The following is a 24,058-nucleotide window of genomic DNA, read 5'->3' on the forward strand; positions in this document are numbered from 1 at the left end:
AACATGTTGGAACATATCAAAACAGTTGAAAGAACCTGAGATTATAGTAGTGCGAATATATACTGTTAAAAACCTTTTGGCGCCATCAAGTGGAATAAGGCAGAGGATGCCTCTGAGCATGTGATAACTTTTAGTTAACTTCAGTAATTGCAGGCGATGATTCATAGTGACAAATTACAGAGATTTTCAATCATAGAAAACATTTTTAGGGAAAAACATGGAAATTAAGTGGAGTATAAATATATTTCTAATATTTTAAGTATCCTTAATTTGCAAATCATTGCACCAGATGGTGGAGATAAAGGAAAAATAAGAGAATACTTGTCCTGTTTTTGTAGGAGACTCAGTTATGTGTTTTATAATAATAATTACAAGTATAAGTAGGACACAGGAGGCAGCACAAACAATGATTCGTCTCTCTGTGTACATGTGTATTTGTGAGTTCAAAAGAGTCTTTGCAAAAGAGTGAACACCTAGTCAGAGTACTTAAGGCTGTAGAAAGTGGGGAGGGGCCAGGGATCAGGAGAGTTGGGGCTGAGGTTGGGATAAGTTATAGTCCAGAGGGAACAGCACTAATTTAGGAGCCCAGAAACTATTATGGAAACTTTTATCTGTGCATGAAATGATTGAGCTTATCTTGATAATAAAACTGTGATTTGGACAGTTAATAAATATATCAATTTAATTTGCTTTCTATTAATTTTCCTTTTGTGTGCATTTACAAGCTGCTGTACTTTAAGACTCTAACACTTGTAAACTTTGTCTGTTTTACAACCATGTTAGGAAATGAGAACAAAGAAGTCATCACATAGTAGAAGTTTGGCTGAATGGAGCCATAATTTTCGGCATTTCTTCTGTCAGCCATTTGTGGTTTTTCTTTTATTTTTTTCCTTTAAATTTCTCATAAAACTTAAAATGCAAAATGTTAATTGAGTTAAGTTTTTTTACCTTTCTATATATTAGTTTATTTAGTATGGAGGCACATTTCTTCACAGACCAATTTCTTTCAAATGATGTTAGAGTGAAGAATCTAAAATAGATAAGAGAGAGGATTGTGATTGTATTGTATCAAGACCTCCCTACCATCCTGGTAGAGGGATATGTCTGGCAGAATTCCAGGCTGCAATTTTGAATGAAACACTAAGATATTCTATACAGATAGATAACATTTCAGTGAACCACTTAATCATCAATTCCTAAATGTCTGTTTTACTTTAATAATCCTGTTATATCTAGCAGCAGAACTATCTTTGTTTTATAAATTCTAGAGATGGAATGCCGGAAACTTTTTTTTATATAAAATATATTGCTCTATCTTTTCTCTGCACTTGTAAGAGGAAATGCTTGGAACTTTGAAGTAGTAGACTAATAAACTTCCTTTCTCAAAATCACCTGGAATAAATGCATATTCTTGCAATTACCAAGTTATTCTCTTCTACATCACAAAGATAGAAATAGGTTCATCACCTTTTAAATCAGAAATCAGCAAGGACATAATACAGTAAGGCATATATCTCTATTGAAGAAATTAGTTTGCCGTATCTCTACACAAGGAATACCATGTAGCCATTAAAATGATGGCATACAAGATTTATACAACACACCATTCAGAGAAAACCTTGGTTATAAAGTAAAATATGTAGTATAGAGATATATTTGGAAGGTAAAGTGAATATGATGAATATGTGTAGCAAATATCTGAAACACCATTTATCAAATGGTTAACAAAATGCTAGGTGTTGGGATGCATGTGATCTCTCTGTTGTCTGTTGGACTTTTGTTTCTAATTTTTCTGCAGTGATCTTGTGCCACATTTCTGATTAGAAGCATTTATATTCCTGGATGATTTAACTATAATGTGGTATCTCCTTAAGCTGCCAGTTGTAAAATGCATGCTGTCAGTTACCTTGTCTCTTGTGGTGATGGATTTGTATAAGATGACCCTCTTCTATGAGTAACAGCATTCTTGTTTTTTGAGATAGCCTGTGGAATTAGTTGGTGGTCAAGAAGCTAAGCTGTAGTTTTGAATTCAATAGTGTTCTCATCAATTGAGTTAATAGAATAAGTAATTTCCCTAAATATCTGCTATCCCAATTACATTTTCATAACATCAACAACAATAACAACAAAACCCAACAACAGCAAAGAAAAAACAAAAACTCTAGCTCTTGAAGTTGTAGCATATTATAAACTAAATTTCTGGGTGTGTGTGTGTGTGTGTGTGTGTATATATATATAGATATAGATATAGATATAGATATAGATATAGATAGATAGATAGATAGATAGATAGTATATATAATTGCTTGTTATTTTTCTTCTTAATGAAACTTTGGAAATGATGGAGTAAAGTAGAACAGCCACAGATGGCTCATTTATTCCCAAGAATCCTTTAACAGTTAGAAAAGCTTATACAGGTTAGTCTTCAGATACCTTTAATGGTATCCTCCAAGTAATTTCAGTGAAATGAAGTAAAATGAAAACTGATGAATTACTGTCTGACCCAGGTAGAAAGAGAGAAAATTTATTTTTTAGGTAGCAATGGATGATCCATCCAGAAGATCTGAAAGCAGTGAAAAGAGGGCACTGATAATTTCAACATGCAAAATACATATGTGAATATAATTATTACTATATTGGTAACATGCATGTTATTTTTTGTTCTGTGTTATTATTCTTATTACTGGTCATCCAAACTTTTTGTCAGGATGAATCACTTTACCTTTCTAAATTTAATACCTGGAATGCATGGGGTGATAATTTGGCAAGAGTGGACTGGGGAGAGAGCAGATAATGCTGACTGAAAAATCCTGAGCTAAGGCAGCAGGGGGAAGGAGCAGTGATGACAGTCAAATCCTTGCAAGTCCTTGACTTAAATTAAGGTGATGGGGAATGGAGGTGTGGCAGTGGTGACTGGACCATTGACTATGTAGAGCTTTGAGATTTATTGGAGTCTTTCTACTGGTTGGGGATCCCACATTAGGGTAAAAAATTTTTACTGAATTGATAGATTCAGTAAATCTGAATTTACTGATAAATTCAATAGATTGATCTGCCAGCATTTGGTTACTCATTGTTTTCTTTGTTAATTTCAGATCAATCGAGCTCCGAGCTTTGGCACTGATCAGAAAATAGACTATGATGTGAAAAAGGGAGTGCTGCTAAATGCACTGAAGCTACTAAATATTAGGTAAATTGTTTCCTCTGTCTTTTGGAATTTTTTCACTATGTTTGGTGTAGAACAGTCGTTTGTAAATAGAATTGGCTTATAATTTTAGTATTTATATTTTGAGTTTCTTGATTCTGTTCTTCAAACCCATTTAATTTCCTTCTTTTTAAATATCTTTTCCTCTCTTCCTGAACTCTGTTTCCCCTTCCTCCTGTATGATTTGAACCTATAATAAATATGCTTAAATTTCATTATTGGTATAATTATTTAATACAGAGTATGAGGTGGAATTGGAGCATACCTTAGGAAACCTTCTAGATTGTTTCCTTACATCACGAGAAGAAACTAAAGCATAAAGGTCACTCAGAAAGTAAAGAAAACTAAAAAATGCATTTCCTACCTTTCTATCCAGAGGTCTTCCCAGTATTTCAGGCTGCCAGGGTAAATGGAAAAGAGAAGCAGTTAAGTGAGCTTAACTTTTCCCATTGAAAAGAATAGACAAGATTTCCTTCTTTTTAAAGGCTGAATAATATTCCATCACACCACATTTTTTTATCCATTCATCCACTGATGAACATAGGTTGCTTCCTTGTCTTGGCTGTTGTGAATAATGCTGCAGTGAACATGGCAGTGTGAGTATCACTCTAAATCCTGATTTAAACTTCTTTGGATATATTCCCCAAATTGGGATTGCTGGATCAATGGAATATTATTAGACTGGCTGCCATTTACATGATCATGAATATCAAATATTTGAAATGTTACTATGTGGGAAGCTGTTAGCTTATTATGAGAGAAACTTGTTAGAAGTTTAACTGAATTGTTTAATGAAATAGTGAGCTGTCTGCTAGTATAAGTGTTCAAATAACTTCTAGGACATCTTTTAGGTCACTTAAACTCAGGAATTTTGTGATCTCAATTGATTCTAATTGTTATTTCAAGAACTCTGTAAGAGCTGTGGGATGCCTCCAAGCAATTTATTTACTTGAAATATTTTCAAACATTTAGTAAATGCCTGATTGAGAAGTAGACTTATATGGAAGGCATTATTAAAAAGAGATTGAGATATAACTTGTTCAGAAATTTTCATATGAGCCTTTCTTTTTGTGATCAGAGAATGATTTGCCTAAATTCTACTAATATTTCAGTTATTCTAAAGGAAATGAATAGGAAGGAAAGAGATATAGAATGGGAAATTTTTCACTTATACAAGTGTATCAGGTATTTTAGATTATTTAAGCAATATGTCTATACATTTTTTGGCATACTTATTGTTTAAGTAGTCCTGTCAAATGTATGACTTAATTTCTTAGTTTCCTCTTCAAGTTTAAGGACTTCTTATTTCTCTCCTGGTCTGTTTTATTGATTCCCTTCCTTCAGCACTGGCTTTCACACCATCTTGTGGTTTCTGCTCTGTTGCTCTCCAAGTCATTTAACAAGGGTTTATTGAGTGCCTACTGCCAAAAGAGTAGGCGCTGGGGGTTCACAATCCCCATGACTCCTAGGTTTCTGGCCTGGATGAGTTGTTTGACAGTATGTCTTTTATTTAGATAAGGGTTTTAGGCAAGAAACAGAAGTAATGGGGGAAGTAGAAATTAAGAGATAATTCAGTTTTAAACATGCTGATTTTGAAGTGCTTTGAGACACTCAGGTGGAATTGTCAAGTGGGAGATTTGATATACAAGTTCCCAGGAGATAAGAGACCTCCATGTGACTGACATACATGTATGGATTGCCGTTGAATCCAGTGGATGAGAACATAGAGTGTATATATTGAGAAGTAGAGAGGGGCAAGGGCAGAGCCTGAGGGATGCCAACATTTAAAGAGACACATGTAAATGTTACTGTTCTGCTCAGATTGTTTCCACGTTATCAGAAAGTTTAAACATTGCCTGCAAGTCATTTTTGATCTTTAGACATAGACTCTTTATAATCTAGCCCTTGCATCTCTTGCCAACCTGATCACCTTTTGTTCTTCTCTTTTCCTTGCCTTGGACTTAATTTTTTTAAAGAACTCATACGATGCTGTTTCGCATGTCCATAGTTTTGTATGTATTCGCATTTAAATTTTCTTTAGTTTTGTCCCTCTGGTTAATGTTGACTCATTTTTAAAAAACTGTGGTAAGATATACTTGAAACTTACTACTGTAACCAGTCTTTAAGTGTGCAGTTCAGTGGCAATAAGTGCATTCACATTATAATGCAATAATTACCTCCATCCTTCTCCAGAACTTTTTCATTGCGTGAAACTGAAATTCTGTACCTATTAGACAACTCATGTTTTTCCCTCCCACCAGCCCCTGGTAAACACCTGTTCTGCTTTCTGTCTCTATGAGTTTGATTAGGTACTTCATATAAGTAGAATCATACAATATTTGCTGTTTTGTATCTGCCTTGTTTAGGTTAGCATGATGTATTCAAGTGTTAGTCTCTCAGTCATGTCTGACTCTTTGCAACCCCGTGGACTGTAGCCCGCCAGGCTCCTCTGTCCATGGAATTTTCCAGTCAGGAATACTGGAATGGGTTGCCATTTACTTCTTCAGGGGATCTTCCTGACCCAGGGATCGAACCCAGGTCTCCTGCACTGCAGACAGACTCTTTACCATTAGAGCCTCCAGGGAAAGCACAATGTATTCAAGACTCATCCATATTGTAGCATGTAGTCAGAATTTCCTTCCCTGTTAAGGCCCATTGCGTGTATATGCCACATTTTGGTTAACTCATTCTTGAATACCTAGCACAAACCTGACCTTCTGTTTGAAGCCTTTGCTGTAGCAAAGTGGTTTACTTCCTCGCTTTTGCCATCACCCCTACTATTATCACTTTTTAAGTGGCATCCACTGTAATCTGTGTATTTATTCATGTGGTATTCCCCTCTCTCCCTTTAGACCATTGCAGCTTGAGGGCAATGTCTCTATTCATCTTTGTATTTCCAAGGCCATATCTAGAACTAGTGTATGGTGAGTACTAAATAAAATGATGACAAGGATGGGGAAGGACATTTCTTTCAAAGGTGACTCCTTGTAGTAAGATTAGGAAGTGAGGCAAACACAGCATGTTCATAGAACTTCCAGAGTTTCCATATTACAAGAGCTTGTATGTGTGAGGCCAGCTGAGTAGAAAGAGAAAACCCTTGGATGGAATCACAGGATAATGAGTAGTGGAAAGAACTCAAGAAAGTGTAAACAAAACTCCTTAGGTCAGTGTATGGATATAGCTGAGCGGAAAAACACTGATTAAAATGCTGCATGAATGGAGATCCTTTGGTCTCTGGTTAAATTTTGTTCTGGACTAAGAGTCATTAGTGCTTATTTATACTAGTTTTTATGGGAATGCAAACATAGTTCTTTACTTGTATGTTCTTGAGCTGTGTGTGTGTGTTAGTGTCCTTGTCTGTGAGTGAAGTGTTTGCTGTGTAGAGGTGCATATATCTCTGCCTTCATTTCTTCCACAGCATTCTCATCATGGTATTCTCAGTCCTTTTTTTGTTCTCCCTTCCTCTATTCTGTCATTTCATTTTTTCTTTCTCTTACCTTTTTTCCTTTCCAATTGTTTAGTGTTTGTTCTTTCCTCTTCGTTTTATTTCTATTCCTCCTTTCTCTCCCGTCTTTCCTTTAAATTGTATGGTATGTAGAAATGATTTGTCCTAGGTAAAATAGAATAAAATAAAAGTTAAGAGCTACCTAAATCACATTTTCCGTTTCCCTAAAAAAAGGAAATTCAGCCAAATTTCATATTTATCACTGGAAAAATTATATTCTTAACCATCCAGTTGTTAAAATTACAAATCTTGTTGCCATCTCAAGTTCATTTAATTAATAATAGTGATTAATCACCAAAGCAAATTTGGAAAATTCATCTGGGGCCACAGGAGGGGAAAAGGTCAGTTTTCATCCCAATTCCAGGCAAAGAAAGGCAAAGAATATTCAAACTGCTGTACAAATGTGCTCATTTCACATGCTAGCAAGGTAATGCTCAAAATCATTCAAGCTAGGCTTCAACAGTATGTGAACCAAAAATATACAAGCTGGATTTAGAAAAGTCAGAGGAACCAGAGATCAAATTGCCATCATCTGTTCAGTTGAGTGCAGTCGCTCAGTCGTGTCCGACTCTTTGCAACCCCATGAACAGCAGCGCGCCAGGCCTCCCTGTCCATCACCAACTCCCGGAGTTCACCTAAACCCATGTCCATTGAGTCGGTGATGCCATCCAACCATCTCATCCTCTGTTGTCCCCTTCTCCTCCTGTCCTCAATCTTTCCCAGCATCAGGGTCTTTTCAAATGAGTCAGCTCTTCCCATCAGGTAGCCAGAGTATTGGAGTTTCAGCTTCAACATCAGTCCTTCCAATGAACACCCAGGACTGATCTCCTTTAGGATGGACTGGTTGGATCTCCTTGCAGTCCAAGGGACTCTCAAGAGTCTTCTCCAACACCACAGTTCAAAAGCATCAATTCTTCAGTGCTCAGCTTTCTTTATAGTCCAACTCTCACATCCATACATGACCACTGGAAAAACCATAGCCTTAACTAGATGGACCTTTGTTGACAAAGTAATGTCTCTGCTTTTTAATATGCTGTCTAGGTTGGTCATAACTTTCCTTTCAAGGAGTAAGTGTCTTTTAATTTCATGGCTGTAATCACCATCTGCAGTAATTTTGGAACCCAAAAAAATAAAGTCAGCTACTGTTTCCACTGTTTCCCCATCTATTTGCCATGAAGTGATGGGACCGGATGCTATGATCTTAGTTGGATCATAGAAAAAGCAAGAAAATTCCAGAAAAAGTCTACTTCGGCTACATTGACTACACTATAAAGGCTTTGATTGTGTGGATCACAACACATTGCGGAAAATTCTTAAAGATATGGGGATACCAGACCATCTGACCTGTCTCCTAAGAAATCTATATGCAGGTCAAGAAGCAGCAGTTAGAACCGAACATGGAAAAACAGACTGGTTCCAAACTGGGAAAGGAGTACGTCCAGGCTGTACATTGTCACCCTGTTTTCAATGTCTATGCAGAGTACATTATGGAAAATGCTGGGCTGGATGAAGCACAAACTGGAATCAAGATTACTGGGAGAAATATCAGCAACCTCGTATATGCAGATGATACCACTCTAATGGCAGAAAGAGAAGAGGAACTAAAGAGCCTTTTGATGAAGGTGAAAGAAGAGAGGGAAAAAGCTGGTTTAAAACTCAACATTCAGAAAAACTAAGATCTTGGTATCTTGCCCCATCATTTCTTGGCAAATACATGGGGTAAAAGTGGAAACAGTGACAGATTTTATTTTCTTGGACTCTAAAATAACTATGGATGGTGACTACAGCCACAAAATTAAAAGATGCTTGCTCCTTGGAAGAAAAGCTATGGCAGTCCTAGACAGCATATTAAAAAGCAGAGATATTACTTTGCTGACAAAGGTCTATATAAGGCCTTTGACAAGTGTCAAAGTTATGATTTTTCCATTAATCATGTATGGATATGAGAGTTGGACCAGAAAAATGGCTGAGTGCTGAAGAATTGATGCTTTTGAATTGTGGTGCTGGAGAACTCTTGAGTCTCTTGGACAGCAAAATGATGAAAGCAGTCAATCCTAAAGGAAATCAACCCTGAATATTCATTGGAAGGGCTGATGTTGAAGCTGAAGCCCCAATACTTTGGCCACCTGATGTGAAGAGGTGACAGTGGAAAAGACCCTGATGCTGGGAAGGATCGAGGGCAGGAGGAGAAGGGGAGACAGAGGATGAGGTAGTTGGATGGCATCGCCAACTGAATGAACATTAGTTGAGCAAACTGCAGGAGATAGAGAAGGACAGGGAAGCCTGGTGTGCTGCGATCCATGGTGTCGCAAAGAGTCTGACACAACTGAGCAGATGATCATGCTTGCAGTGTCATTCCAAGTTAATCTTTATATCTTTATAAGAACTTTAGAAGAGAAGTGCTATTGTTAACATTTGATAGATGGAAAAACAGACCCAGCAATTAATTGACCTAAGATTTCATAGCTACTCAGTTGCTATACTATCACCATTTTCTCTTGTTCCTTCAAAACTTCTGTTTGTTGGATGGAAATCCATATTTGATGAATGAGTAGATAAATATATGTGTGAATATATAAATGTAATAAACATTGATTCCTATTCCCACTGTATCTCCTCTTCTGCTAATTCTCCTTACAGGGATAAGATCAGAGCTTATTTGAATTCTGGAATGTGGTCTTATGTTCTATATTTTAGGACCAGTGATAAAAGGAAAAACTTGGCTAAACAAAAAGCTGAAGCTCAAAGGAGGCTTTATGGTCAGAATTCAATAAAAAGACCCTTACCAGGTTCCTCAGATTGGGAACAACAGAGACATCAGTTGGAGAAGCGGAAAGAAGAGCTGGTATGAAAATTTTAACAATGTACCTACGGTTTGAATTACATAATTCACTTGTCAGGTTTTATTTGTAAAATGTCTTCATTTCTAGAAGGAGAGACTCGCTCAGGTACGGAAGCAGATCTCGAAAGAAGAACACGAAAATCGACACATGGGGAATTACAGGTAAACGTGCTTTTGTTTTTTTATAGATTGAAAAAGTGAAGTGTCAAAACAGCAGTGTCTATATTTTTTAACTTTTAGGCTTATTTTAAGCCGTGTTTATTTCATGCTGAGAAAGTAGTTTTTGTTCAATTTACTTCCAGCAGGGAAAGATAGTCAGCAAGTAGATGGTTCAGACTTGGTGAGAGCTCCTGCTTGCCATCCTCAAGGGTGGTTGTGTAAAGTCTTTTAAGCCTGATGTTATCCTGTTATATTATTTTATTATCATATAATATTTTGAGAAAGTCAGGTCTCTTAGTATTCCTTTCTGTCAGTTCAAAGTTGTTTTTGCACTTTGCTGTAAATTCAAATGTATCAGGAAGGAGGCAAATAGTGAAACTGTCTGGGGGAGCCAGTATGAGACAGTGGAAAGGGACGTGGACTGTGTGGAACTGGACCCCCTCCACAGTGTCACATCTGACAGGAGAAGACGGGGGCCACTCTGAGCTCTGTGTTCCTGAAAGACTGCCCCTCTTCCCAAGATTTGATAATGACTCAGCAGAATTAGGAGAATTTGACATCACTGAACTTCCTGCCCTCCCGGTAAGGTGTTCTTTCCAGCCTTAATACCATCAGCAGTAGTGATGAAAACACATTGCTCTCAACCTAATTATCTACCTAATTTTCTCCAGCAGAGAGGAAAATTCTGCCACCCCTCAAAAAATCATTAGGCTTAATCCCTACATTCTTGTATACATCAATAATCACACTAAGTCTAAAACTTTCCAAATCTCATCACTTAAACTGTCTCTGACAAAGCTCCCCAGTATTTCTCTAATATGTCCCATTGCAGTTCTTCTTAAACCACCTTCCCTCAACCAGATCTTTATACTATGCTTTCTGGAATTCATCACTTAATGATAATTCTCTAGATAAACTTCAGTTTGTATGGTAACATAAAAATTTATGAATTTCTCGTACTGTATTCATCTTTATTTCTAGCACCTAGGAAAGTGACTGATACAGAGTCATGGATTATCCTTGTTGTTTACCTTACACTTGGATTATAGTCTTGCACTATAATAGCTTTTTTAAAAAGCTGCTTTATCTGATTTTATTGTAGGCGAATTTATCCTCCTGAAGATAAAACACTACTTGAAAAGTATGAAAATTTGTTGGCTGTTGCCTTTCAGACCTTCCTTTCGGGAAGAGCGGCTTCATTCCAGCGAGAGCTGAATAATCCTTTGAAAAGGATGAAGGTAAAAGAATGAATGTTTATAAAGAAAAAAAAAAGAATGAAGCCAAACAATATGTCTTTAAAAACAACCCATCTTAGTTCCACATGTAAAACCATTTCACTTTTAAGATGCACTTTTCTTCCATTTTAAAGTTGGTAGTGTTTCATAACCAGGCAAATGATTTCATAAATAAGTTGTCTAACAGGACAAATTACGAGGTAGAGAATGTTGATGTTATTTTGTAATCTATTGTAATAAATGTTTTATTATAGAGTTGTGTATACGTAACTGAATAAAAAATAGATTGAAATAACCTAGTGGTTTGTGATGTTCTCATTATTTGGATTATAACTAGTACTATACAATATTTTTTCCTGATGCTGATTAGACATGGCATATGAGAAATAATTGAAACACACACATACACATGCAGAATAACCTGTATGCCTTATTAAAAGGTCTATTAGTTATCTATTACAATATAATAAGCCATTTCATTTATTTGCTCATTATTCTGCAATCTTGCCTGGGCTCAGTTGAGTGATTCTTCTGCTGAGCTAGCTTGGAGTGAATCATATATTTGCATTTATTGGAAAGCTCATCTGGGGATGGAAATCCAAGGTGGCTACACTCATATGTCTGGTGCCTCAGTTGAGAGAGATGGAACATCTGGAGAGCAGGCTGGGTGTTTCTTTCTCTTTACATGACCTTGTAAGGAGGGTAATCAGAACTCAATAGGAGCTGAAGTTTCCAAAAAGGAGCATTTCAAGAGGACAAGCCCAGCATGCAGAGGCTAATCAAGCCCCTGCTAGCGTCGTGCTTACTAAAGTCCCACTGGACAAATAAGATTTTTTTTTTGCTGTCTAAAGAGTCAGTGGTCTTTAATAGTTTTTTAAGTATTCATATTTACTCATACTTACATTTTCTTGTGTTCTCAATTCCAGCATGCAGACCTATTATAGTTGTTTATATTTTATGTTGCTGGAAATCTCCCTAGTATGATACCTCCATATCTTGGCTACCCTGTTATACTGATTTAAAAATCATGGTAAAGTTTATTATAAATAGATTTTTCTATAGTCTTTGCACTCAAATTCTGCAGTAGAAGGTTATAAAGCCATTTTCAAGCAGAATAGGCCAAAGAGACGGAAGCAGAAGGGATATTGTACACTGTAATGCTCTTTTCCTTCCAATTTCCCTCTTTTGACATATGCAATTATTTCCACTGTTAGAATTATGTTCTGTAGTTTTTTTTGTTTTTCCTGACCCAGATAGTGAGAGACCTTTGTTAATTTTCCTTCACCTGTTCTGTAATGTTATTTCTGTCTCCTGTGAATACAGTCTTTGTTCCATCTTCCCATCACTCTGTACTAAGAAATACTAAGCATTTTGGACCCAGACAGACCTGTGTTCAAATTCCAGCTCCGCTATGTTTCAATTTGTAAACTTAGACTAAACTATTTGTTTGATTGGATCACTAATATAATAGTAGTATTAAAAGTATATTTGACAGGTTGTGAAAATAAAATTGAGGTTAATTAAAATAGTTTGTTTAAAGTACTTTCAGTTCAGTTCAGTTCAGTCGCTCTGTCGTGTCTGACTCTTTGCGACCCCATGGACTGCAGCACGCCAGGCTTCCCTGTCCATCACCAGCTCCCCAAGCTTGCTCAAACTCATGTCCATTGAGTTAGTGATGTCATCCAACCATCTTATCCTCTGCCGTCCTCTTCTTCTCCTGCTGTCAATCTTTCCCAGAATCAGGGTCTTTTCCGATGAATCAGTTCTTCTCATCAGGTGGTCAAAGTATTGGAGTTTCAGCTTCAGCATCAGTCCTTCCAATGAATACATTTCAAAATTTAGTTTAAATGTCAGCACTTTGCCTACCCCATTCCATTGGCCTGTGAGTCTATTCTTACACAATCTTTGCACAGTTTTCATTACTGTTGTTTCATAGTGTCAAAACTAGGGAGAGTGAGTCCTCAAATTTCTTCCTTTCTTTTAAACTCTTAGCTTTTCTAGTCCTTTTATTCTTTCATAAATTTTAGAATCAGTTTTATTCTAAATCTTGATTAATTTTTTAATTACAAAAAACGCTGCTGGTGTTTTAATCGGGATTGAGGAATTTATAAAACAATTTCTAGGGATTTAACAATACTGAGTCTTATGATCCATTAATATGGCATATCTCTCCATCTACTTGGATCTTTAATTGGATCTTTCTCTATGTTGATAGTTTTCCATTTATATTTCTTATGCATAGTTCATTAAATTTATTCTTAAGTATTTAATTCTTAATTTTTTGCTATTGTCACTGATAATATTGTTTGTAAATTTTTTTGTTTTTGATTTGTTGCCAGGTTGTAAACATCTGGTTATTTTTGTATATTTCCTTTTATATCTAGCATTTTTATGTATTGTATTTTTACTAACTGCATTTCAAATTATATTCTGACTTTTATTTTCATTACTTAGAAGTTTGTTGCTTAATTTCCATATGTTTAAAAAGTTCTAGTTTTATTTGTGGTAAGAATTTCTTGTTTAGTTCATTGATGTTAGAAAACATATTCTGATTTTAGTCTTGTAAAATAAATTGAGACTTGCTTTAACTTAATATGGTAACTATTTTAATAAATTTCCAAATTTACTTGAGAATAACATGTATGCTACAGGTGATGGTTATAGAGTTTTATATATGTCTTTTAAGTAAATTTGGCTATTACTGTTTCTCAAATATTCTATAACCTTTCTTATTATTTTGTCCCGCTTGTTCTAGCAATTACTGAGAGATTTGTTAAACATTCCAACTGTGATTGTGGATTTAGTTCTGTCAGTTTTGATTTCATATCCTTTGAAGTTACAAAGGTGTCTTTTTAATGAATTCATATATTCTATTTTACCATTATGAAATGTAAATCTCTTGGGTATTGCTTCTTGTCTTAAGATTTACTTTGTGTGATTAATGCAGTCATACTAGTTTCTTTCTTATGATTACTATTTCAATTACATATCTTTTCCATCCATTTATTTTCATACTTTTTTAATCTTTTATTATACTATTTTATGTTTTTCTATCAATTATTTTTATTATACTATTTTATCTTTTGTTCTATTTATATTTGTAGCATAATATGATTTTTTAAAATTAATTTAGTTTTTATTGAAGGATAATTGCTTTACAGAATTTTGCTGTTTTCTGTCAAACCTCAACATGAATCAGCCATAGGTATCATAATATGATTTTTTCTCAAAAGAAATTACAGTATGCATCCTTTAATCATAATAATCTACCCCGAATTGATAATTTACCACTTCATAGACTATATAAGGACCATATCAATTTAGCTTCATTTAATGTCTCCTTCCATAGTTTGTGCTGTTATCATATACTTTACTTTTACATAAGTTTCAAACCTCAAAATGTATTATTGTTACTATTATCTAAGCATTCAATGATTTTAAATTGTTTCCTGTTTACATGTTTACTTACCTTTTGTGTTCTTCATTCTATTGTGCATATTCATGCTTTTGACAAGGTTTGTCTTCCTTCAGTTTGAAGAAGTCTATTGTTTCATGTTCCTTGTAGCATGAGTGTAGTGGTGATGAGTCTTTTGCTTGTTTCTTTTTTTGTTGTTTGTTTGTTTGTTTTTCTTGGTTTTGGTTTTTGTCTGCATTTGTCTTTTATTTATACCTTTACTTAAAATTGTAATTTAACTGAGTATAGAATTCTATGTTGGCACTTCTTTTTTTTAAATACCAGCACATCTGAATGTAATATGATTTTTTTTTCTCCTGGCAGCCTTTTTCTTTATTTTCAGAATTTTGACCTTGATGTGTCTGTGGTTTTTTGTTTTTTGTTTTTTTTAATATTCACCCTGCTCATAATTTTCTTGACCTCTTGAAGCTGTGGATTCATCTCTCTCATTGGTTTCGGAAACCTGTCTTTTGCTTTTCCTTCAGATTTTTTCTGTGTTATTCTGTATATTGTCTCTTTATGGGACTCTCATTACACATATTAGGTCATTGGACAGCATCTCAGATACAGTTGGCCTTCTGTATTCACAGGTTCTCCATCTGTGAATTCAACCAACTGTAGGTTAAAATATTTGGAAAAAAATTCAGGAAGTTCCAGAAAGCAAAGCGTGAATTTGGCATGCTCCAGCAACTCCTTTCGTAGCATTATATTTGTAACTATTTATATGGCATTTACTTTGTATTATGTATTATAAGTAATCTAAAGCTGATTTAAAATATATAGGAGGATTTGTGTAGGTCATATGCAAATATTGCACCATGTTGTATGAGGAACTTGGGCATCTACAGATTTTGATATCTGCAGGAGGTTCTGGAACCAACCCCCGTGGATACTAACGGACAGACTGTGTCTTTGATATTACGTTCTACTTTCCTTCTCTCTCTCTCTCTGTCCTTCAGTTTGGATGATTTCTATTGATGTATCTTTGCTGAATTTAGTGTGCCAGTGAGGCTATCCAATCAGTTCTTACATTTTTCAACTCAAGAATGTCCATTTGGCTTTTTGAATTCTGTTTCTCTATTAAAAGTTTGCATCTTTTATTCATTCTGTTTTTATCAATTTTATCTAATATGCATATAAGTTATTTTAAAATTCTTGTCTGTTAATTTTAACATCTGGATCATTTATGGACTTGCTTTTATTGATGATTTTTCCTTTTAATTGTGGATCACATTTTTCTGTTAGTTTGAATGTCCTATAATTTTCATTTATTCTACAGACATTGTTAAAAATAATCAAAATTGAACTGATACTATTTTGTTCAAAAGAAGGCATTTGTTTCTTATTTCAGGGCGCTAGGTCAAGAGGCTAATCTTTGAGGCAAAGAAAAGTTGAGCAAAAGCAAAAACTCAACAGTGGGAACTGTATCAAACTTAAACGTTTCTGCACACCAAAAGAAACAACAAAATGAAAAGGTCACCTACAGAATGGGAGAAAATTTTTGCAAACCATATATAAGAGAAAGGGTTAATATCTAATATTTGTAAAGAACTCATACAACTCACATACAAATAAACTCACAACACACATACAAATAAACAACTTGATTAAAAATGAACAGAGGGACTAAGTAGACAGTTTTCCAAAGAAGATATTCCAGTGGCCAACAGGTACATAGAAAGATGCTCAGCATCCCTAATCATCAGGGAAATTCAAATCAAGACCACAATGAGATATCACCTCGCACTTGTTAGAATGGCTGTTATCAAGAAGATAAGAGGTAAAAAGTGTTGGAAAGGATGGAGAGAAATGGGAACTCTTATAATCCATTGGTGGGAATATAAATTTGTTCCCACTAAATTTGTTTTCACTAAAGAAAACAATACAGAGGTTCCTCAAAAAATTATAAATAGATCTACTATATGATCCAGCAATTCCATTTCTGAGTATTTACCCAAAGGAAATGGAAACAGGATATCAGAGATAAATGCACTCACATGTTTATTGCAGCATAATTCTCACTAGCCAAGTTATGGAAGCAACCTAAGTGCCCATCAGTGGATGAGCAGGTAAAGATGATGTGGTATATATATAAATATATATATATATATATATATAAATTTATATATATAAATTAGTCAGCTACTAGAAAGAAGGTGGTCCTGCTATTTGTGACAATGTGGATGGACCTTGAGGACATAAGTGAGATAAGTCAGACAGAGAAAGACAAATTCTGTTTGATATCACTTAGATGTGGAATCCAAAAAAGACAGATGCATAACACAAAGAGTAAATAGTGGTTACTAGGGCTGGGGTGTGGTGGACTAGGAGAAATACTGTTTAAGGGTACAGTCTTGTAACTAGAAGTAAATAAGCCCTAGAGATCTAATGCTCAGTATAGTGAATATAGACAACAATATCATATTGTAATTATCAAACATTACTTAATTATCTCAGTCTCAAGAAATGGATGATTATGTGATATGATAAAGGAGCTAACTATTGCTAAAACGGCAATCATGTTAAATGCATAAAGGTATCAAGTCAACATTTTGTCTCCCTAAAATTTACACAATGTTATATGTCAAATATATTTCAACGAAAAATGAAGTAAAAAAAGAAAAAAGTTGAACGGAGGCTCAGGCTGCGTTGCAGAGGGTTTGCTTTAGTTTATCTCTGGTTTCAAACACCTTGTGAGTGGTATCTATTCACTCTATTACAGGCCTCATTGTCTACTGGTATCTAGTAATTTCACGACTATAGAGAAGTGTTTTTGGTTTTCTATCCATGGCTCTATCCTCCTATTCCACTACATACTCAACTAAAATTGCTGTTGGAGAGGCAGAAGGTGAAGAGAACCAGGTCTGTGGGTCTCTTCTAGGCATCTCACTAGCCCACATGACACTAGAAAACTCCACTGGATTCTTGCAGAATCTCTATGCCTATTATAGACCTCTCTACTCAACTGTTTCTAGGCTTGACAAATGACCCCAACGTGGAAAGTGGCCACTTATCTCTGCTCACTTAGGAGCACTTTTCCCTCTCTGGTATAATTCCTTTTACATTACTTTTATCCACAGCTTTCTGATGTCTTAAAAAGTATGATTATTTAGTTTATCATCTTTTTTTAGCTTTTATGATGAAAATATTGTCTATATGACCTTCTTTCTCCGAACAAAAGTGGAACTCCTTACTTTTTAACTATTGTGTACTGTATCTTTGGAATTCGTTGTAGGATTGTTTTGTTGTTTAATCAAAGCTTTATAACAAGAATCTTTTGGTATTTTAATAACTAAATCTTAGGTTGGGATGAAGAGTGACCTTTTTATGGATTTCCATTGCACAGTGAGATTTCTAGTTTCTTGTAACCCCCCTTTAAAAAAAGAAATACAAATATAAGTCATAAATATATAAGTGAAGATATGATATTTTATATGTTGAATAGATAATGAAAGCAGTTGACTGTACCACTTTTAGTATAGCTATTGTACTCCTGTTGCTCCTGAGTTTTCATAATGTTACCCTTTGACTTCGAAGTGACTTTCGAAGAGTATAAGAGAAGATATTAGGCCTATAGAATGAAAAACTTTCATAAAGTTCTAAAGATATCCTTGTTCAATAGTTAAAATTTGAGTTTCATTAAACTGTGTCCATTACCTAAATATTAACATTGGATTGTTGTAAACGAACCTATTAGGCCAGTCATCAGTGTTCTGTCTGAAGTTGTAATTTTATTTTACACTAATCAATATGGAAATGATTGATGAAATTGTGGTCTAGTGAAATCAGAGTGAACTTTTAGAAGTTTTAAAGTATCCAACAGGCTAATTTATTGAAGTATTATATTCTAAGATATTAATAATTTATGAAAACTTAAGGATATATTTGTTTATGATTATCACTACATAATAATTTCAGCTTAGTACTATTTTTATTACCATATTTTAGTGAAAGTTTTTTCAAGAGTTTGCCATGATCCTTTATTTCTCATTTGATCTGAACAATCTTTGTTAAATAGTTTTTGGAATCTTTACAATACATGAAGACTAATGAACTTGGAAAAATTCTGGAGTCCATTAGTGATCATGATTTTAATTAATTTTTTTTTTTTTTTTTTAAGGAGGAAGACATTTTGGATCTTCTGGAACAATGTGAAATTGATGATGAAAAGCTAATGGGCAAAACTACCAAGTCTCGAGGACCAAAGGTACCTTCTCCCTTACTTCCTATCAAAGTAGACTCTTCTATGGACAGTTGATTTTCTTTTCACTTTTCTGACTCTACAAATGACTGATGCCACTTTCAAGAAACTTTGTGGACTATGTTTCCAGTGAAGATAGAATTAGATGACATTATCTTGTATTTAGGAGAAGCTTCATTTTGTTAGTTTATCTCATTTTCTGATTCTATCCTGAATCGAGTGAAAGCCCTATGAGTCAGGGTCAAATAAGACCTAGAATTGGTACCATCATTATATACTCAGTATTAAGTTTTCCATATATCTCCAGATGTATAATTTTCAGAGATGTGTAGCATTTTAGATAAGACAAATCATGACTCTAGAGATACTAATGAGGAGCCCCATCTTTTCCTAGCCCTCCTATATTAAGTTTGTGTGAGGTAAAACAGTTAAAGTTTCTAAGAATACATAGAAAGTGATCATGCTGGCAAAAATAGGCAAGTGTTTGCTTTACCTTCATCTGCTCTGTGCTTCATTCATGTGTTCTTTTCATGTCAAAGGCTTTGCAAGTAAAGTGCGAAATTTGAATTCCTAACATCTTGGAAAGAGTTTTCATTCTGCTTTTTTTCACTTTACATTTCAGCAGTACTAAAACTATCACTTCATCCTGACAGATATCCTGCTCTGTCATGCGTTCATGATTTTTCTTACATGCCTGCTTACTAAAAAAAATAATTGATTCACTGCTTGATTGATTAGAGACCCCCTCCTCATCCAGTTGCTGCTGTGAAATCTTCCCCCATGCCTCTTATTAGACCTGGATCTTCTGTCCTCTCCTTCTATTGCTGTACCACAAATGACACTTTTGTAAAACAGTTGTGACAAAAGATTGTATGTGTATTTGCCTTCATATGAGCTTGTGAGTCCCTTGAAGGTAGGAGGTGTATTTCATCTTTACACCTCTAGCACTGAATATAGCATGTGGCCCTTAGTAGGTTCTCAAAACCATTAGTTAAGTTTGTTGAATGTGTCCACAGGGACCTTGTTGACTAGTGGAAGGGCAGATAGGTGAACCAAAAACCAGGGTATATTGCGGCAAGTACTGCAATTAAGAGAGTGAAAAGTGCTACAGCAACATAGAGAAGAAAGGGATTGGTGGACTATGGATGGCTTCATAAAGGAAGCACCATTTGAACTGCATCTTGAGTAGTTCCCTAAACATTCAAGAAGGGTAGGAGGACATTTAGGGTCAGGCGAACATTAAAGGCAAAGACATGGAGGTATAACACTGCATACGGTATTGGAAAAACGACAAGGAATTTGGTATGACTCAAGTGAGAGAATCTTGGAGAGTAAATGGGTACAAGACAAATCTGGTGACAGATACGTATCTGGTGAAGACCGGAAACATGGGTGTCAGGCGTTGTTCTTTTGAATTAGGTGTTCTATATTAAAGAACTGTAGAAGATGTTGGTAATTCCTTTGGAACAAATATATTTTTAGAGTATGAGTAAAAGTGAACACCTTCATGTTATTGCTTCATTTTGGAAAATATAGGGAAGTTTCTAAACTTTGTATATTAATTATTTAGCAGTTTAGCAAACCAGATGTGAGGCAACCTGGGTGCACAAATATTTGTGGAAGATTTGCAAATGCAAAGACTCTAAGTCACCCTTCTGCTGTCTTATAATTTTGTTTAGCTTCGTGAAAAAAGGCTTATCATCCAAATAAAAATATTACCTCCAAGAGGACAGAATTCACACTGTGTATTTCTCAACCCCTCTTATTCCAGGCAAATAGTAGGGGCTAACCATGGTGGCACTAGTGGTAAAAAACCCACCTGCCAATGAAGGAGACATAAGAGACACACGTTCAATCTCTGGGTTGGGAAGACGCCCTGGAAAAGGGAATGGCAACCCACTCCAGCATTCTTGCCTGGGGAATCCCATGCACAGAGGGGCCTGACAGGCTACAGTCCACGGGGTTGCAAGGAGTCAGACACGACTAAAGCGACTTGGCGCATAGTATAGTGCAGCAATGTATTTCTTGAAATGAAAAAATTGATTAATTCCTGTAGTTATTAACACTCGAAATATTTCAAAGTACTGGAAGTTGCATAATCAATCTGAAATAAAAGTACTTTTACAACTTCTAACATCCTGTACACCGAGGGTCTGGAGTATGCCAAATTTTAAAATGGCCTTTCCTTTTGAGAGGGATGTTATCACACACCAAATATTGATTTCCAATGTATTCACTGGTAGAATAATTGAAGGTAATCAAGGTTAAATGAAACTGGTACTAGGAGAAACAAAGTTTCAATTATTTGAGAATATAAGAAATATTGATTTGCTATTAAATACATAAATGTGGGCTTAGTCGCTCAGTTGTATATACATAAATAATATCACATAAAGTATTATCATTGTTTTTCAGTCAGGTAGAATGTATTTGGTATTTGTTTTGTTATTCTTTATACCATTTATATATTTTTAATATGCAACCCAGTTCATAATACAGTTGGACATAAAAATGAATGGTATGGTTTGTGTTAGAACTCAATACCAGTTTACAAATTTCATTTTGTAGTTAAGGCACTCTTTGGAGTTTATTTTCTATGACTTCTTATTCATTAAGAAGTCTGCTTGAACAATGTATTTTTAACTAGTCCCAAATACATGTATGAAACAAAGATTTAGCTGTCCATTTCTGTTTGCGATTCTTCATAGACTCAACTCATTATGTAGGCAAGTTCCTTAAGAAATTTTAAAGCTCTTTGCCTACTTGAAGGAAGGTACTACTAGCAAGCCTCATTGTGCTAATTTTTTTTTTCTGGGTATGCTAGACTTCTGAAGAAACATCCTTTCTCTAGAATTCATATTCCCCAGGACTATCAAAGTGTTTGATGATTGTGTTACTGGTAAATGTTTTTCTGTGTATCTCTTTGAACATTATTAGCTCTCAGTAAATATTAGACTATCAAAAGAAGAACATATCTTAAACACAAGTTGGTACTTAGGGTATTAAATTAATTCCCTGCTTTGTTTATTTCTCATCCTTTGCTAAGACAGTGACTTTAAGACTGTGCTTTGGCTTACTATGTATTCTAGGCACTTTGTGAAATGCTTTTTCTTTCTTCATCTTTCCATCCTACACTGCTACATGAGAGGACATACCTCATTTCCATGAAATCCCAGGGTAGCCAAGGATTTTATTACAGTGTGTGCTAACATCAAAACATTTTTGTTTGATTTAACAGAGAATGAGAAACTAGTATACAATTACAGGAACCTTCCCTAGCAGGAATAAGAGGCATATAGAGTGTGTAATTGTCTCTTAAAATGACTAAGTTACAAAACTGTCCAACTCTACTTGGTTGTGCACATTCTTTGTGAAGTGAAGATGTCCCACTTCCCTTATGTTTTATTCTTTCAGCTGTCATCACTGGAAACACATTGACTGGGGGATTCAGTGACAAATGATTCTGATAGAGATGCTGAAACATGATATCATGGCATTTTGAATCTTTACAAACTTACCCATCTACATAGCATTTAATTTCTAAAAAAATTATGTAATACTGAAATTTTCATATCTCCTTTTAAAATGTGGTGTGGGCAATGAAAAGCAATGTTGTTCCATTATGACCAGATACTATGTGTCAGAGGTAGGAATCCTCCAAGAAAAAACATGACCAATTTGGAACATGGAAAATTAACTAAAAATTTTGTTTCTTAAAGTGTCCATAATGAAGTTAAACATGTGAGGAATATCTTGCTTCTTGTTGCACATTATTCAAGTGGATAGGCTCATAGACTGTTTTAAGATGTGGCCTGTTTTGTTTATAGTGAATTATCTTACTTATAATGGCTTATCGGACTATTGCTTTCTTATTTTATTTTTTGCCTCTTTTGCTTCTCTTTTTCTTCCTTCTCTCCTCCTCCTTTCTCTCTCACAAACACACACGCACACATACACATATACACATTTATTGAGTGATTTTGAACATTTTGTTGGTCAGCCTCTAAGTTGAGTCTGACTCTTTGCAACCCCAGTGGACTGCAGCACATCAGGCTTCCCTGTCCTTCACTATCTCCCGCAGTTTGCTCAAACTCATGTCCATTTAGTTGGTGATGCCATCCAACCATCTCATCCTCTGTCTCCCCCTTCTCTTCCTGCCCTCAATCTTTCCCAGCATCAAGGTCTTTTCCAGTGAGTCAGCTCTTCACATCAGGTGGCCAAAGTATTGGAGCTTCAGCTTCAGCATCAGTCCTTCAATTGTATATTTAGGGTTGATTTCCTTTAGGATTGACTAGTTTGATCTCCTTGCAGTTCAAGGGACTCTCACGAGTCTTCTCCAACACCGCAGTTCGAAAGCATCAATTCTTCAGTACTCAGCCTTCTTTATAGTGCAACTCTCACATCCATACATGACTATTGGAAAAACCATAGTTTTGACTGTATGGACCTTTGTCAGCAAAGTGATGTCTCTGCTTTTTAATACACTGTCTAGCTTTATCATGGCTTTTCTTCCAAGTAGCAAGTGTCTTTTTTTTTTTTTTTTTTTTTGCAAGTGTCTTTTAATTTCACATCTGCAATGATTTTGAAATCCATGAAAATAAAATCTGCCACCTTTTCCACTTTTCCCTCATCTATTTGCCAAGTGGGAAACTGGAAATACTACACTAATCATGTGCATAAGACTTTCTGAGCCCTAACAAAATAAACATTTCCTTCCATTTTAGCCTCTGTCTTCCATGCCTGAGAGTACCGAGATAATGAAAAGACAGAAGTACTACAGCAGTGACAGCAGCTATGGCAGTAGCAACAGCTCTTCAGAATCTGACGAAAATGAAAAAGACGAGTACCAAGATAAGAAAAGAGAAAAGCAAGTTACGTATAATCTTAAACAGTCCAACCACTACAAGTTAATCCAGCCATCCAGTAAGTTAAATTCTTCTAGCTTAGTTGTTATATGAAGAAGTGTGAAACTGAAATAACTCAATAAAAGACCTTGGGCCAAATGAACCCTTGTGTGTGAGGAGACCTAGATTCTACCCCACTTCCTTCCCACCAGACCTCACTCAGGTCTGGATCCCACAATCTCTTTCAGGGTCTGCAAATGGAAAACAAAAGGAGTTTGACTTAAGGATCTCTGTAGTCTTTTGTTCCATGTTTCAAAGTCTTCGTTAAGTCCTAAATTTCTGCATGAGTCTGTAACTGTGCCTCATGGTTATCTGCTGATGGCATCCTCTTTTAAGCCCCAATATTCTCTGATTCTGTTCCCCACTCTGTCATTCATTTTGTTTTATATTCTCCCCTATTTTAAAAAATGTGTGTATCTCTCTAGGTATTTGACTTGAATGTATCTGTGAGCCACACAATTGTGAAATAGTTGAAGTTTTCTTCCCTCCCATTTTCATCATGGGTAAGCACTTCAGTCAGGACTTTGGTGTACGGGAAGTATTCAGGAGAAGA

General features: G+C 35.4%; 1 protein-coding gene across 4 annotated transcripts in view; it reads left to right on the plus strand.

Moving 5' to 3' along the window:
• TTLL7 (tubulin tyrosine ligase like 7) overlaps positions 1 to 24,058 on the plus strand; it is a 157,933-nt gene that overhangs the window by 85,750 nt on the left and 48,125 nt on the right. For all 4 annotated transcript variants that reach the window (XM_043460860.1, XM_043460861.1, XM_043460857.1 and 1 more), the window contains exons 10-15: positions 3,096 to 3,190; positions 9,408 to 9,555; positions 9,641 to 9,714; positions 10,814 to 10,949; positions 18,521 to 18,607; positions 23,326 to 23,524. In XM_043460860.1, the coding sequence (XP_043316795.1) occupies positions 3,096 to 3,190; positions 9,408 to 9,555; positions 9,641 to 9,714; positions 10,814 to 10,949; positions 18,521 to 18,607; positions 23,326 to 23,524 (739 nt within the window). The remainder of the gene's footprint in view (positions 1 to 3,095; positions 3,191 to 9,407; positions 9,556 to 9,640; positions 9,715 to 10,813; positions 10,950 to 18,520; positions 18,608 to 23,325; positions 23,525 to 24,058) is intronic.

This window comes from Cervus canadensis, chromosome 2 (assembly GCF_019320065.1).
Source record: "Cervus canadensis isolate Bull #8, Minnesota chromosome 2, ASM1932006v1, whole genome shotgun sequence".
Classification (NCBI taxonomy): Eukaryota; Metazoa; Chordata; class Mammalia; order Artiodactyla; family Cervidae; genus Cervus; species Cervus canadensis.